This window comes from Schistocerca piceifrons, chromosome X (genome assembly GCF_021461385.2).
Source record: "Schistocerca piceifrons isolate TAMUIC-IGC-003096 chromosome X, iqSchPice1.1, whole genome shotgun sequence".
Classification (NCBI taxonomy): Eukaryota; Metazoa; Arthropoda; class Insecta; order Orthoptera; family Acrididae; genus Schistocerca; species Schistocerca piceifrons.
In genome coordinates, this window is record NC_060149.1 from 308,598,649 (window position 1) to 308,612,446 (window position 13,798).

Genomic DNA, 13,798 nt, shown 5'->3' on the forward strand with positions numbered 1-13,798 from the left:
CACTTTAGTAGAATTTCTTTATAAATTGCAAACGTATACAGAAAAAACTACTTCGTAATTTCATTTACTTACGCACACTGCTGTCTCGCACAATGGACTCGCATTCGGGAGGATGACGGTTCTATCCCGTGTCCGGCCATCCTGATTTAGGTTTTCCGTGATTTCCCTAAATCTCTCCAGGCAAATGCTGGGATGGTTCCTTCGAAAGGGCACGGCCGACTCCCTTTCCTAATCCGATGAGACCGATGACCTCGCTGTCTGGTCTCCTCCCCCAAAACAACCCAACCCCATGCTGCCTCTTTAGCCGTCCGTAACTGGGAAAGTGTTGCCCGTGTATGATTTTGAGCACGAACTGAGTTCCCGATTATGTCCCGTGAATGTTCGATCGGATTCATGGAGAACCTTTCAAAATACGGTACCTCGTAAATGACTCTCACTAGAACCCTGCAAAAAACACCACTAACATCCTAATTTACTCTACTTTTTGTCTATTAATGTCAACAGGCATTGCTCCATTTAAAAAAGTGTGTGTTTGAACCAAAAACACACTTTCCAAGTATTATTACAATCTGTTTATTGGCTAAAAATACGAGCCCCTGAATACCAATTCATTCTGTGAAAATCGCACATCAATAGCACTTTCCATAACCGCAAAATCTGTGGTGCAAGTTTTAGGTAAGTCACCTTGTATATTATCAGACCCAGTGCTCCCACTAGAAGAAAATGGTTCAAATGGCTCTGAGCACTATGGGACTTAACATCTGAGGTCATCAGTCCCCTAGAACTTAGAACTAATTAAACCTAACTAACTTAAGGACACCATACACATCCATGCCCGAGGCAGGATTCGAACCTGCGACCGTAGCAGTCGCGCTGTTCCGGACTGCAGCGCCTAGAACTCTCACTAGAAGAGATGATTTTTAGTGTTGGATCGTGAATCTGGGACGTTTCTGAATTTTATTATTTTCATAATAGAAAAAATCGATCTACACATAAGTATTGAGTTATAATAGCTGTCCTTTAATAGAGTAGAATTTTTTAAATCAATTGTCTCTAATTCAAATTCCAAAGGTTAAGCGTTTGATGCAACTGATACTAGAATGCTAATTAACTTAATTTCATTTTCCATGCTACGCATGAAAGCTTGAAGCCTAGTCTCGAATTTTGCACTATGTCTTCTACATGTACATGTAGGCTACATGGATACACTGCGAATCAAGCTTAAGTTCCCGGCAGAGGGTTCATCGAACCACCTTCACAGTAATTCTCTATTATTCCACTCTCGAACAGTGCCAGAAAAAAAAGATCATCTATATCTTTACGTGCGATCTCTGATTTCCTTATTTTATTTATTATGATGATCGTTTCTTCCTATGTACGTCAGCGTCAAAAAATATTTTCGCGTTCGGATCAGAAAGTTGATGATTTTTGTTTTGATGATGTTCACCCAAAGTTCTGTATCATGTGCGTGACACTTTCTCCCTTTTTTCTCGATAATATAAAACGTGCTGCCCTTCCTTGAACTTTCTCGATGTACTGCGTTAATCCGATCTGGTAAGGATTCCACACCGCACAGCATTACTCCAAAAGAGGACGGACAAACATAGTGTGTGCATTTTCTAAATGTTCTGCCAATAAAACACAGCTTTTGGTTCACCTCCTGCACAACATTTTCTTTGTGTTCTTTCCAATTTAAGCTGTTCGTAATTGTAATTCCTAGATATTTAGCTGAATTTACGGCCTTTAAATTTTATTGATTTATTGTGTAACCGATTCCTTTCAGCACTCATGTGGATGACCTCGCACTTTTCATTATTTAGGATCATTGCCAATTTTCGCACCATACACATATCTTGTCTAATTCATTTTGCAGTTTGTTTCGATTTTCTGATGACTTCACTAGGCGGTGAAGGACAGCGTCATCTGCAAACAAGCTAACACTGCTACTTATATTGTCTTCTAAATCGCTTATGTAGATAAAGAACAGCAGAGGGCCTATAACAATACCTTGGGGAACGCCAGAAATCACTTCTGTTTTACTCGATGAGTTTTCGTCACTAACTATGGGCTGTGACCTCTCTGACAGAAAATCACGTATCCAGTCGCATAACTGAGATGATATTCATACGCACGCAATATTGTTACAAGCCGCTTCTGAGGGACGTTGTCGAAAGCCTTCTGGAAATCTAGAAATACGGAATCAACTGGGAATCCCCTGTCGATAGCACTCAACACTTCGTGTGAGTAAAGAGCTAGTTGTGTTTCACAAGAACGACGTTTTCTTAATCCCTGTTGACTGCGTAACAAGAGATCGTACTATGCGAGGTGCTTCATGATATTCAAACACAATATATGTTACAAAATCCCGCTGCATATCGACGTTAATGACATAGGCCTACAATTTAGCGAATTACTCCTACCGCCTTTCTTCAATATTGGTGTGACCCGTGCAACTTTCCATTCTTTGGGTATGGATATTTCGTCGAGCGAGCGATTTTACATGATTGTTTTAGTATGGAGTTATTGCAACAGCATACTCTGAAAGAAACCTAATTAGTATACAGTCCGGACCGGAAGATGTGCATTTATTAAGTGATTTAAGATGCTATTCCGAGGATATCTATTTCTAAGTTACTCATGTTGGACGCTGATCTTGATTCGAATTTTGGAATATTTACTTCATCTTCTTTGATTAAGGAATGTCGGAAGGCTGTGTTTAGTAACTCTGCTGTGTGAGCATTGTCATCGATAGCATTTCCATTACTATCGCCCAGAGAAGGTATTGATTGTGTCTTGCCGCTAACATACTTTACATACGACCAGAATCTCCTTGGATTTTCTGCCAGGTTTCGAGACAAGGTTTCGTTGTGGACGCTACTATAAGTATCTCGCATTGAAGTCCGCGCTAAATTTCGAGCGTCTGTAAGAGATCGCCAATCTCGAGGATTTTGTGTTCGTTTAAATTTCGCGTGCTTTTTTCGTTGATTCTGCAACAGTCTGTTGACATGTTTTGTGTACCATGGGGGATCAGATCCGTTGTTTGTGAATTTATTTGGTATAAATCTATCAATTGCTTTCGATACTATTTCTTTGAATTCAAGCCACATCTGGTCCATACTTTGTTAGTTTGGAAGTAGTGGAGATTGTCTCTCAGAAAGGCCTCAAGCGAATTTTTCCCTCCTTTTTGAATACATATATTTTTCGTTTATTTTTAGAGGATTTGGTAGTTGCGGTACTCAGTCTTACTACGACAACCCTATGTTCACCAACCCACGTATCCGTTTTGATGTTCGTTATTAGCTCGGGATAATTTGTTGCTAAGAGGTCAAGTGTGTTTTCACAACCGTTTTCCAGTGGGCTCATTAACTAATTGCTCGAAATAATTTTCAGAGAATGCGTTGAACACAATTTCGTATAATGTTTTATGCGTACCTCCGGATATAAACATGTAGTTTCGCCAACATATCGAGGGTAAATTGAAGTCACCACCGACTACAATTGTATGAGTAGGGTATGTGTTTGAAATTGGACTCAAGTTTTCTTTGAACCGTTAGGAGGTCGCTAAAAGGATCCAATTACTATTATATTCCGGTTGCCAAGAATGACCTCTACCCACACTAACTCACAGGAACTATATACTTCAATTTTGCTACAAGATAAACTACTTCTAATAGCAGCCGGCCAGTGTGGCCGAGCGGTTCTAGGCGCTTCAGTCTGGAACCGCGCGACCGCTACGTCGCAGGTTCGAGTCCTGCCTCAGGCATGGATGTGTGTGCTGTCCTTAGGTTAGTTAGGATTAAGTAGTTCTACGTTCTAGGGGACTGATGACCTCAGATGTTAAGTCCCATAGTGCTCAGAGCCATTTGAACAATTTTTGAACTTCTAATAGCAACAAAGACGCCACCGAAAACTGAATTTAGCCTATCCTTTCTGAACACCGTTAGGTCTTTCGCAAAACTTTCGGCTGAACTCATTTCCGGCTTTGGTCAGCTTTCTGTGTCTATAACGCTTTGAGCATCAGTACTTTCTATTAGTGCTTGGAGCTCTGGTACTTTCCCAACACAGCTACGACAGTATACAACTGTTACACTGATGGTTCCTAGATCTACGTTCTTCCTGTGTTCGACCTGCACCCTTTGAGACTAAAGCCCTTTTTGTGACCGTGCGGGGTAGCCACGCGGTCTGAGACGCCTTTTCACGGCCCGTGCGGCTGGCTGACCCCGTCGGAGGTTCGAGTCTTCCCTCGGGCATGGGTGTGTGTGTTGTCCATAGCGTCAGTTAGTTTAAGTTAGATTAAGTAGCGTGTAGGCTCAGGACTGATGACCTCAGCAGTTTGGTCCCATAAGACCTTACCACAAATTTCCAGTTTTCCCTCTTTGTGTTCCCTCGAGACCCTCTAACCTAAAGAACTGCCCAAGCCATGCCACACAGCCCCCACTACTCGAGTAGCCGCCTTTTGCGTCTCATGGACTACTGACCTCTTTAGCGGGACCCGAAACCCCACCACTCTATGGCTCAAGTCGAGGAATCTGCAGTCTACGCGGTTTCAGAACCGACTGATTCTCTGATTCATACCCTCCACTCGGCGCTGCACCAGAGGTCCGCAAACGGTCCTCTCGACTACGCTGCAAATGGTGAGCACTGATTTCATCTCGAAAGCAAGACTGGTAGCCTTTATCATTTCTGTTAGCCCCCTGAAACCAGAGAGAATCTCTACTGATCCAAAGCTACACACATCATAGGTACCAACGTGAGCTACCACCTGCAGTTCGCTGCACCCTGTGCTCTTCATGGCATCTGGAAGGACCCGTTCCACGTCTGGAATGACTCCGTCCGGTATGCACATGTAGTGCGCACTGGCTTTCTTCACCCCTTAACAGTCCAAAGGTCCCAAAACACGCCTAACTTTGGAGCGCCCAACTACCAATGATCCCACCCTCTGTGACTGCCCAGACCTTGCAGGCTGAAAGGTTTCCTCTGAAACAAGCCAAACAACAGCATCTGGTTGAGGGACAGGAATAGTGTCAGCCATAGACAGCACTTGGAACCTGTTGGTAAGCGTGATCGGGGAGGCCTCTGGAAAGTCTTTCGCAACTTGCCACGCCCCTAGGCGTACTCGTGGGTCGTTGGTAAACAACGAAAGCCGTTCTAGTAACGGTCGTGATTTCGTCCTGAATATTATTGATTTCATGTTTCGATATTTCGGCTCTAAAAGATGTATCATTGACTGACTGCCGGGTGAATCACATCAACATGATCAAGCAAAGAAGAATGGGCAGAGTGAATCGCACAAAAGGGAAACATACGAATTCGAATTTCAACTATGGACGCAATTGAAACTCATAGTTGTGTAAAACTGGAGAATTATTCTGTAATTCAAGCGAGAATTATGTGCATGTCTAACTTTGTACAACCTGGTACGCGTATTTGGTTACGAGTGTATCTTGCATTATTCTGTAATTCAAGCGAGAATTATTTGCGTGTCTAACTTTTTACAACCTGATACGCGTATTTGGCTACTAGAGTATCTTGCATCATAAAGATTATCGTAGCAAAACAGCTCCTAAAATGTTTATAAACGTTAGCAACAGTTTCCAAGGGAAGTTCATAACTCATTAAATTGGAAGAGTGACTTTACTTCTCTGACGTAAAGTAACAATCGTAAAGTAACAATCGGGAGGACTGGAGCTCTCTACCGTTTAGCCAAAGAACATCGACGAAATTAAGTATAGTGCCAGTGAATTAACGTGTGAATTGCAAAAACTAAAGCTTGATACAGAAGACACTCGTTCAACACAAATGGCGCGTAGCTACACTCCTGGAAATTGAAATAAGAACACCGTGAATTCATTGTCCCAGGAAGGGGAAACTTTATTGACACATTCCTGGGGTCAGATACATCACATGATCACACTGACAGAACCACAGGCACATAGACACAGGCAACAGAGCATGCACAATGTCGGCACTAGTACAGTGTATATCCACCTTTCGCAGCAATGCAGGCTGCTATTCTCCCATGGAGACGATCGTAGAGATGCTGGATGTAGTCCTGTGGAACGGCTTGCCATGCCATTTCCACCTGGCGCCTCAGTTGGACCAGCGTTCGTGCTGGACGTGCAGACCGCGTGAGACGACGCTTCATCCAGACCCAAACATGCTCAATGGGGGACAGATCCGGAGATCTTGCTGGCCAGGGTAGTTGACTTACACCTTCTAGAGCACATTGGGTGGCGCGGGATACATGCGGACGTGCATTGTCCTGTTGGAACAGCAAGTTCCCTTGCCGGTCTAGGAATGGTAGAACGATGGGTTCGATGACGGTTTGGATGTACTGTGCACTATTCAGTGTCCCCTCGACGATCACCAGTGGTGTACGGCCAGTGTAGGAGATCGCTCCCCACACCATGATGCCGGGTGTTGGCCCTGTGTGCCTCGGTCGTATGCAGTCCTGATTGTGGCGCTCACCTGCACGGCGCCAAACACGCATACGACCATCATTGGCACCAAGGCAGAAGCGACTCTCATCGCTGAAGACGACACGTCTCCATTCGTCCCTCCATTCACGCCTCTCGCGACACCACTGGAGGCGGGCTGCACGATGTTGGGGCGTGAGCGGAAGACGGCCTAACGGTGTGCGGGACCGTAGCCCAGCTTCATGGAGACGGTTGCGAATGGTCCTCGCCGATACCCCAGGAGCAACAGTGTCCCTAATTTGCTGGGAAGTGGCGGTGCGGTCCCCTACGGCACTGCGTAGGATCCTACGGTCTTGGCGTGCATCCGTGCGTCGCTGCGGTCCGGTCCCAGGTCGACGGGCACGTGCACCTTCCGCCGACCACTGGCGACAACATCGATGTACTGTGGAGACCTCACGCCCCACGTGTTGAGCAATTCGGCGGTACGTCCACCCGGCCTCCCGCATGCCCACTATACGCCCTCGCTCAAAGTCCGTCAACTGCACATACGGTTCACGTCCACGCTGTCGCGGCATGCTACCAGTGTTAAAGACTGCGATGGAGCTCCGTATGCCACGGCAAACTGGCTGACACTGACGGCGGCGGTGCACAAATGCTGCGCAGCTAGCGCCATTCGACGGCCAACACCGCGGTTCCTGGAGTGTCCGCTGTGCCGTGCGTGTGATCATTGCTTGTACAGCCCTCTCGCAGTGTCCGGAGCAAGTATGGTGGGTCTGACACACCGGTGTCAATGTGTTCTTTTTTCCATTTCCAGGAGTGTAGTCTGCGGCCGCGAGCTCGGCTCCAGTTCACCATCGGCAATGGAGGGTGATGCTTTGACAATGCCAGCCACTCGTGCCGGCGAAACGTCAGTAAAATCATTAGATGAACGTCGGCCGAAGAACCCGAGACAGAAGCCAATAAGCAGTTTGTCAACACAGGTTTCGCCAGGTTTCCAAAGTTAACCGTTGTCGGGCTTGGCTAGCCGTTGAATGGGTGACCGTCTGGGTCTTTCGAGCGCCGTTGGCAACCGAGACGCACTCAGCCCTTGTGAAGCCAATTGAGGAGCTACTTGATTGAGAAGAAGCAGCTCCGTTCACGAGAACTGACAACGACCGGGAGAGCGGTGCGTTGACCACACGCCCGTCCATACCTGTGCCCGTCGCCTACTGGCTGAGAATGACAAGGGGGGATTTTAGTTCTGTTTTAGACGATTAGATATAGCATTGACAAGATTTTTTCGATTCCGACGCTTTTAAATGTCGATAGAGTGTTTTCCACTAGATACATAAGCATGTTGTACCTCGGAACATGTTTTCGGGAGTAGAAAAATCTTAATTTTCTGGAGTAAGTTTTGTAATTCCAGAGAAAGGCCGTAGTCCTTAAAGAGTAAAAGCCACCATTTAAAAATGGAATATGAAAATATATTAAACTTCCGTTACTGGGCTGACAAGAGGCGGAAGTCCGTGAAGTGTACCAATGTACAACAGTCTCCCTACCAACCATCCACTGCCAGTGACGCCATTCGGATGGGATATGAAGGGGAATGGGATCACCAGATTGCTTTCCAGACTGTTGTCTGTTTTACGAACTTTGAAGCCGCTACTTCTCACTCAAGTAGCTTCTCAGAACCGGAGTCCTTCGTATAGCATTCAGACACGCTGACCACTTAACTACGGAGGCGGACTTATTATTGTATAACCGTACAACAAAATGCGCAGTGGCGAAGTGCTAGACTACAGACAAAGATTTCAGGTTCAATCACTGGTCAGTCCCATGATTTTCATTTGTCACTTATCACTTCCTCCATACCTCGTAATGTTTCTTTACGTGAAATATGTCGAGCTATCCAGTGGGTCGGAGTCAACGTTAAACTGTAGTCCCCATATAACCGGTTGGGTAAGTCTGTTCAAATATCAGAGGAAGCCAACGACATAATTCCTTCAATAGGGCTGCAGAGCTGTACCGAAGCGAAGCTGCCCTCTGGCAGAACTTCCAAAGCTGCCTCCCCCCTTCCCGAAGCAAAAACTATATTTCTGCAGTTTTATATGCACACATATAGGAAATTCTGTAATTTGTAAGGTAAGGTAGGTTTAATAAGGAACCATTACTGAAAAATATGATTTAAAAGAACTATACATACAAAAAACATCGCACATAACAAAATATATGCATCATTGTAGTAAATAAATAACGAATTGTACAAACTTTCTAAAAGAATGAAAAGTAAAACAAATTCTCTGAATTATCGTTTGTGGCAGGTACTGCACATTGATACTATCGTGATGCACAATAAATAACAGATTTTATTTGCTCTAATTAAATTATTAACAGTGTATGAATCGTTAATAGGAAATAAAAGAAAAACGGTTTTAATTAAGTGTTGAGAACGCATTTCTTTACAAGAATTGTTGTCTTATTATAATTTTACTCTACATTTCCTTACTTTGAGCGCAGCACACTCACTGGTAATATAATTGACAAATTTAGCAGCTTCGTCGTATACTGTCGTCACGATGGCTGAACTTGTCTGCTACACCTATACTCAACCTTAAATAGCATTTTGTATCATCTTTAACTAGCTTTATCGTAAATATACCCAATATACCGAAGCTGTTTTGGTGTTTGGATAAACATCTGTATCCCACACTTGGAAAAAGAGTTCAAAATGCCCAACTGGGAATCTGTGTCAGTCTTCTTCATCTGCTATTTCTACTGGTATTTGAAAGCAGCTATTTCGTTAACTAGCTCTGCTTTAGCAATATTTATGTTATATTTGGCACCAATATCTGCTGAATATTTTACAAAATAAGATACAGAGCTCTCGTTTAACGCTTTTCTGACAGGAAATTAAAGTGAGATGAAATAATGTTCTACATGTGATATCTGTTTCCCATTTCACGTATTACTCTACCAAATGTATTGAAGCAGTGTAGCTTAAACAGTTCCACTCCTGTACTCTGTTGGCAGAAATCGGCAAAAATAGAAAGCCTTCAGTTAAACATCAAATTATTTGCTTCAAGACCCGGTGGCCAACCTTTCAAAATCCATAATACTGTAGCGAAGTAGCAGCAAAGACGCCATTGTCGAACATGAGCTAGCTGTGTAGGCAGCAGCTGTATGAACCAAGCACACTCTAGGGATGTCAGTTATTTATGAAGTGGCTCAAGTGGCTCTGAGCACTATGGGACTTAACTTCTGAGGTCATAAGTCCCCTAGAACGTAGAACTACTTAAACCTAACTAACCTAAGGACATCACACACATCCATGCCCGAGGCAGGCTTCGAACCTGCGACCGTAGCGGTCTCGCCGTTCCAGACTGTAGCGCCTAGAACCGCTCGGCCACAGCGGCCGGCTATTTCTGAAACAAACGATTTTCGGTTACACCGGTTCTTTTTGTCTCCAGTTTAACTTGACTGTTAAAACCGTTAAAAATCATCGCATTTTGAAATAATCGATTTTCTGTTTTTTGATTGGTATTACTTCCAATAATAAACGTAGACTTCGAACAAAGATTGAAAAATTCTGATGGAGGAAAACGAGATCACGATCAATATGGGGTTGAGGTTCGGCAGAAATCGGTCTCATTGTCTGCAAGATAGATTGTGAAGGCGAAGGAGGAGGGCCTGGGGACAGCGAGGGTGGAAGGTCACAAGTTGATGACTTCCCTGCATCGTCAGTTTTGGATGGTATTAATTTTTCATCCTGAAGAAACCACAAAATTAAGGGCTCAGTTATTAAACCGAATTTATAGCACGTCAATAAAATTATAGGTATATCAGACAAATTTTCCAAGAAACATTGTGGATGTTTTCTCCTTACATGGTGTGGTAAGTTTGTACTGCCTCCTCCAGTTTTTAATCTTTTAAAGGAAATGGAGCATTGTACTTCATTGCTACCGTACTTGGTGAAATACTTCCAAACTAGGGATGGCACCACTTTGCAGTACAACTGATGTCCGAGGACCACAGCGAGAAACTACACTATAGACCAGCTGAGGGCAAGTCTCGCACACAGCACGTCCCCGCGTAGCATCTAACAGGCAACCCTTCTTGCAGCGGTGTACCGTAGGTCTCTAGAAGAGCGTAGCATTCCAAAGGATTGGAAAAGGGCACAGGTCATCCCCGTTTTCAAGAAGGGACGTCGAACAGATGTGCAGAACTATCTCTAACGTCTATCAGTTGTAGAATTTTGGAACACGTATTATGTTCGTGTATAATGACTTTTCTGGAGACTAGAAATCTACTCTGTAGGAATCAACATGGGTTTCGAAAAAGACGATCGTGTGAAACCCAGCTCTCGCTATTCGTCCACGAGACTCAGAGGGTCATAGACACGGGTTCCCAGGTAGATGCCGTGTTTCTTGATTTCCGCAAGGCTTTCGATACAGTTCCCCACAGTCGTTTAATGAACAAAGAAAGAGCATGTGGACTGTCAGACCAATTGTGTGATTGGATTGCAGAGTTCCTAGATAACAGAACGCAGCATGTCATTCTCAAAGGAGAGAAGTCTTCCGAAGTAAGAGTGATTTCAGGTGTGCCGCAGGGGAGTGTTGTAGGACCGTTGCTATTCACAATATTCATAAATGACCTTGTGGATAACATCGAAAGTTCACTGAGGCTTTTTGCGGATGATGCTGTATTATATCGAGAGGTTGTAACAATGGAAAATTGTACTGAAATGCAGGAAGATCTGCAACGAATCGACGCATGGTGCAGGGAATGGCAATTGAATCTCAATGTAGACAAGTGTAATGTGCTGCGAATACATAGAAAGAAAGATTCTTTATCATTTAGCTACAATATAGCAGGTCAGCAACTGGAAGCAGCTAATTCCATAGATAATTTGGGAGTAGGCATTAGGAGTGATTTAAAATGGAATGACCACATCCGCCCGGTGTGGCCGAGCGGTTCTAGGCGCTTCAGTCTGGAACCGCGCGACCGCTACGGTCGCAGGTTCGAACCCTGCCTCGGGCATGGATGTGTGTGATGTCCTTAGGTTAGTTAGGTTTAAGTAGTTCTAAGTTCTAGGGGACTGATGACCTCAGATGTTAAGTCCCATAGCGCTCAGAGCCATTTTGGAATGACCACATAAAATTAATCGTCGGTAAAGCAGATGCCAGACTGAGATTCATTGGAAGAATCCTAAGGAAGTGCAATCCGAAAACAAAGGAAGTAGGTTACAGTACACTTGTTCGCCCACTGCTTGAATACTACTCACCATTGTGGGATCCGTACCATGACAGGGTTGATAGAAGAGATCGAGAAGATCCAACGGAGAGCAGCGCGCTTCGTTACAGGATCATTTAGTAATCGCGAAAGCGTTACGGAGATAAACTCCAGTGGAAGACTGCAGTAGGCACGCTCAGTAGCTCGGTACGGGCTTTTGTTGAAGTTTCGAGAACATACCTTCACCGAGGAGTCAAGCAGTATATTACTCCCTCCTGCGTGTATCTCGCGAAGAGACCATGAGAATAAAATCAGAGAGATTAGAGCCCACACAGAGGCATACCGACAATCTTTCTTTCCACGAACAATACGAGACTGGAACAGAAGAGAGAACCGATAGAGGTACTCAAGGTACCCTCCGCCACACACCGTCAGGTGGCTTGCGGAGTATGGATGTAGATGTAGATGTAGAAATGGCAACAGGTACGTTATTGTCTCTGCAATACTGTACTCATCCCAATGCCACGTATTTGTTGCTAGTTTCTAACTGTAGGCATTGTGCTGATAGCTTTTTCCAATTTCCGTTATCAATATTTCAAAGCAATGGAAATTTTAAGAATAAACATTACTCGCTTTTTTATATAATATTTTATCCAAGAACCGAATTTTACCTCTGCTGCTCTGGAAAAATGATAAGCGGCTTTTTACTCGGTTGCCGGCCGGAGTGGCCGAGCGGTTCTAGGCGTTACAGTCTGGAACCGCGAGATCGCTACGGTCGCAGGTTCGAATCCTGTTTCGGGCATTGATGTGTGTGATGTCCTTGGTTTAGTTAGGTTTAAGTAGTTCTAAGTTCTAGGGGACTGACAACCTCAGCAGTTAAGTCCCATAGTGCTCAGAGCCATTTGATTTTTGTTTTTTACCCAGTTACTTTAAAAAAAAAGGAAAAGAAAAACTGTTATGACTGTGATCAAACAAATACCGGTTATTCGGAACTAAAATACCGGTTTCGGTTTTAGCCGAACGGTTTTTCCCGTTCCTAGCGCAGTTTTAAGGCATAACTCAAGTTACACATGTTCGGTAGTAGTCAGATCTTTATGTGCTACTTGGACGAAATGATACTGTGAAAACAGCGTGCGTTTTCAAATAGGAATACGTGGGCGGGAGAACCCATGTGCTACGAAAACAGTGTTCGTATAAATGTTGCCATTGTTAGCAAAATATCGCAAAAGCAGCGCCGCGTCGTATTACCTATTGGTGTTCTGACTGCAGAAACAATGACGACCTCCGCCATGGTGCGCTGTGTGGCTTGTTACAGCTGCGGTGTGCGGCGCGGACTGCGAGCTCCGCTGCAGATGCCGGCTCTTCTTTACGCGAGTCAAGGCCGCACAGCGAGGCGATAACAAGCAGATCGCGATGACGTCAGGTCCCCACCCCCCGCAGACGGCGACCCTGTCACGTGCGAGTGAAGCCACTAGCGCCGACTGGCTCCACCCATGTTTGCTGCTTCGTAAGTGGCAGTTCGCCGGCCACTTCACTTAACGCCGCCACGTGATACGCCCCGCCAGCTTTTCATCAGAGGATCGACCGTTGCGTCAGCCTCATCCCACCTCGAGACCTAGCCACGTGGAAAGCGGTATCTAACTGACAGGTCAAAGACCAATTCGCCTAACATCGTGTTAGGGACCGCCAGTTTTTCACCATTATTGCGCCTGTTGCATCATTTCTGCCCCGCTAGTAGACACGTAGCCACAGGCGTTGTATTGACCGGTCTGAACCGATTCGTCCAGGGTCAAATGTCAGCAGCAACAACCCGTGTTAAGGGAATCCACTTGCCTAATACCGAACTAAAATCGGTGGGTTAGCAAACTGTTAATCATTTTTTTGTTTTTAATTTTTGTGAAAACTCTCATTTAATCAAATAAAGTTTTATTCCCTTAAACTGAAGCTCATGAAAGCAGACATGTCGTCCTAGATGGGTATAATTAAAGTGCAGCCACTCACAGAGGTCCAGTGTGGGCTGTAGTTATCGCGTGGCAGTGAAACTTGGTAGATATTCTCACGCGTTTATTCGTAATCGATTTACTCTGGAAAAGAATTGGTTCCAATTTTGGGCACCAGGTGCAAAACTGGCGCTGTGAATGCTGTATGATGTATAGAAATGGCTCTATATGTAA

The 13,798-nt window shown here is 44.7% G+C and overlaps 1 protein-coding gene across 1 annotated transcript in view; it reads right to left on the minus strand.

Moving 5' to 3' along the window:
* LOC124721471 (acetyl-CoA acetyltransferase, cytosolic-like) overlaps window positions 1-13,023 on the minus strand; it is a 59,464-nt gene extending 46,441 nt beyond the window's left edge. The window contains exon 1 of the mRNA XM_047246466.1: window positions 12,873-13,023. Coding sequence (XP_047102422.1) covers window positions 12,873-12,915 — 43 coding nt within the window. The 5' untranslated portion in view covers window positions 12,916-13,023. The remainder of the gene's footprint in view (window positions 1-12,872) is intronic.
* Window positions 13,024-13,798: the final 775 nt, after the last annotated feature.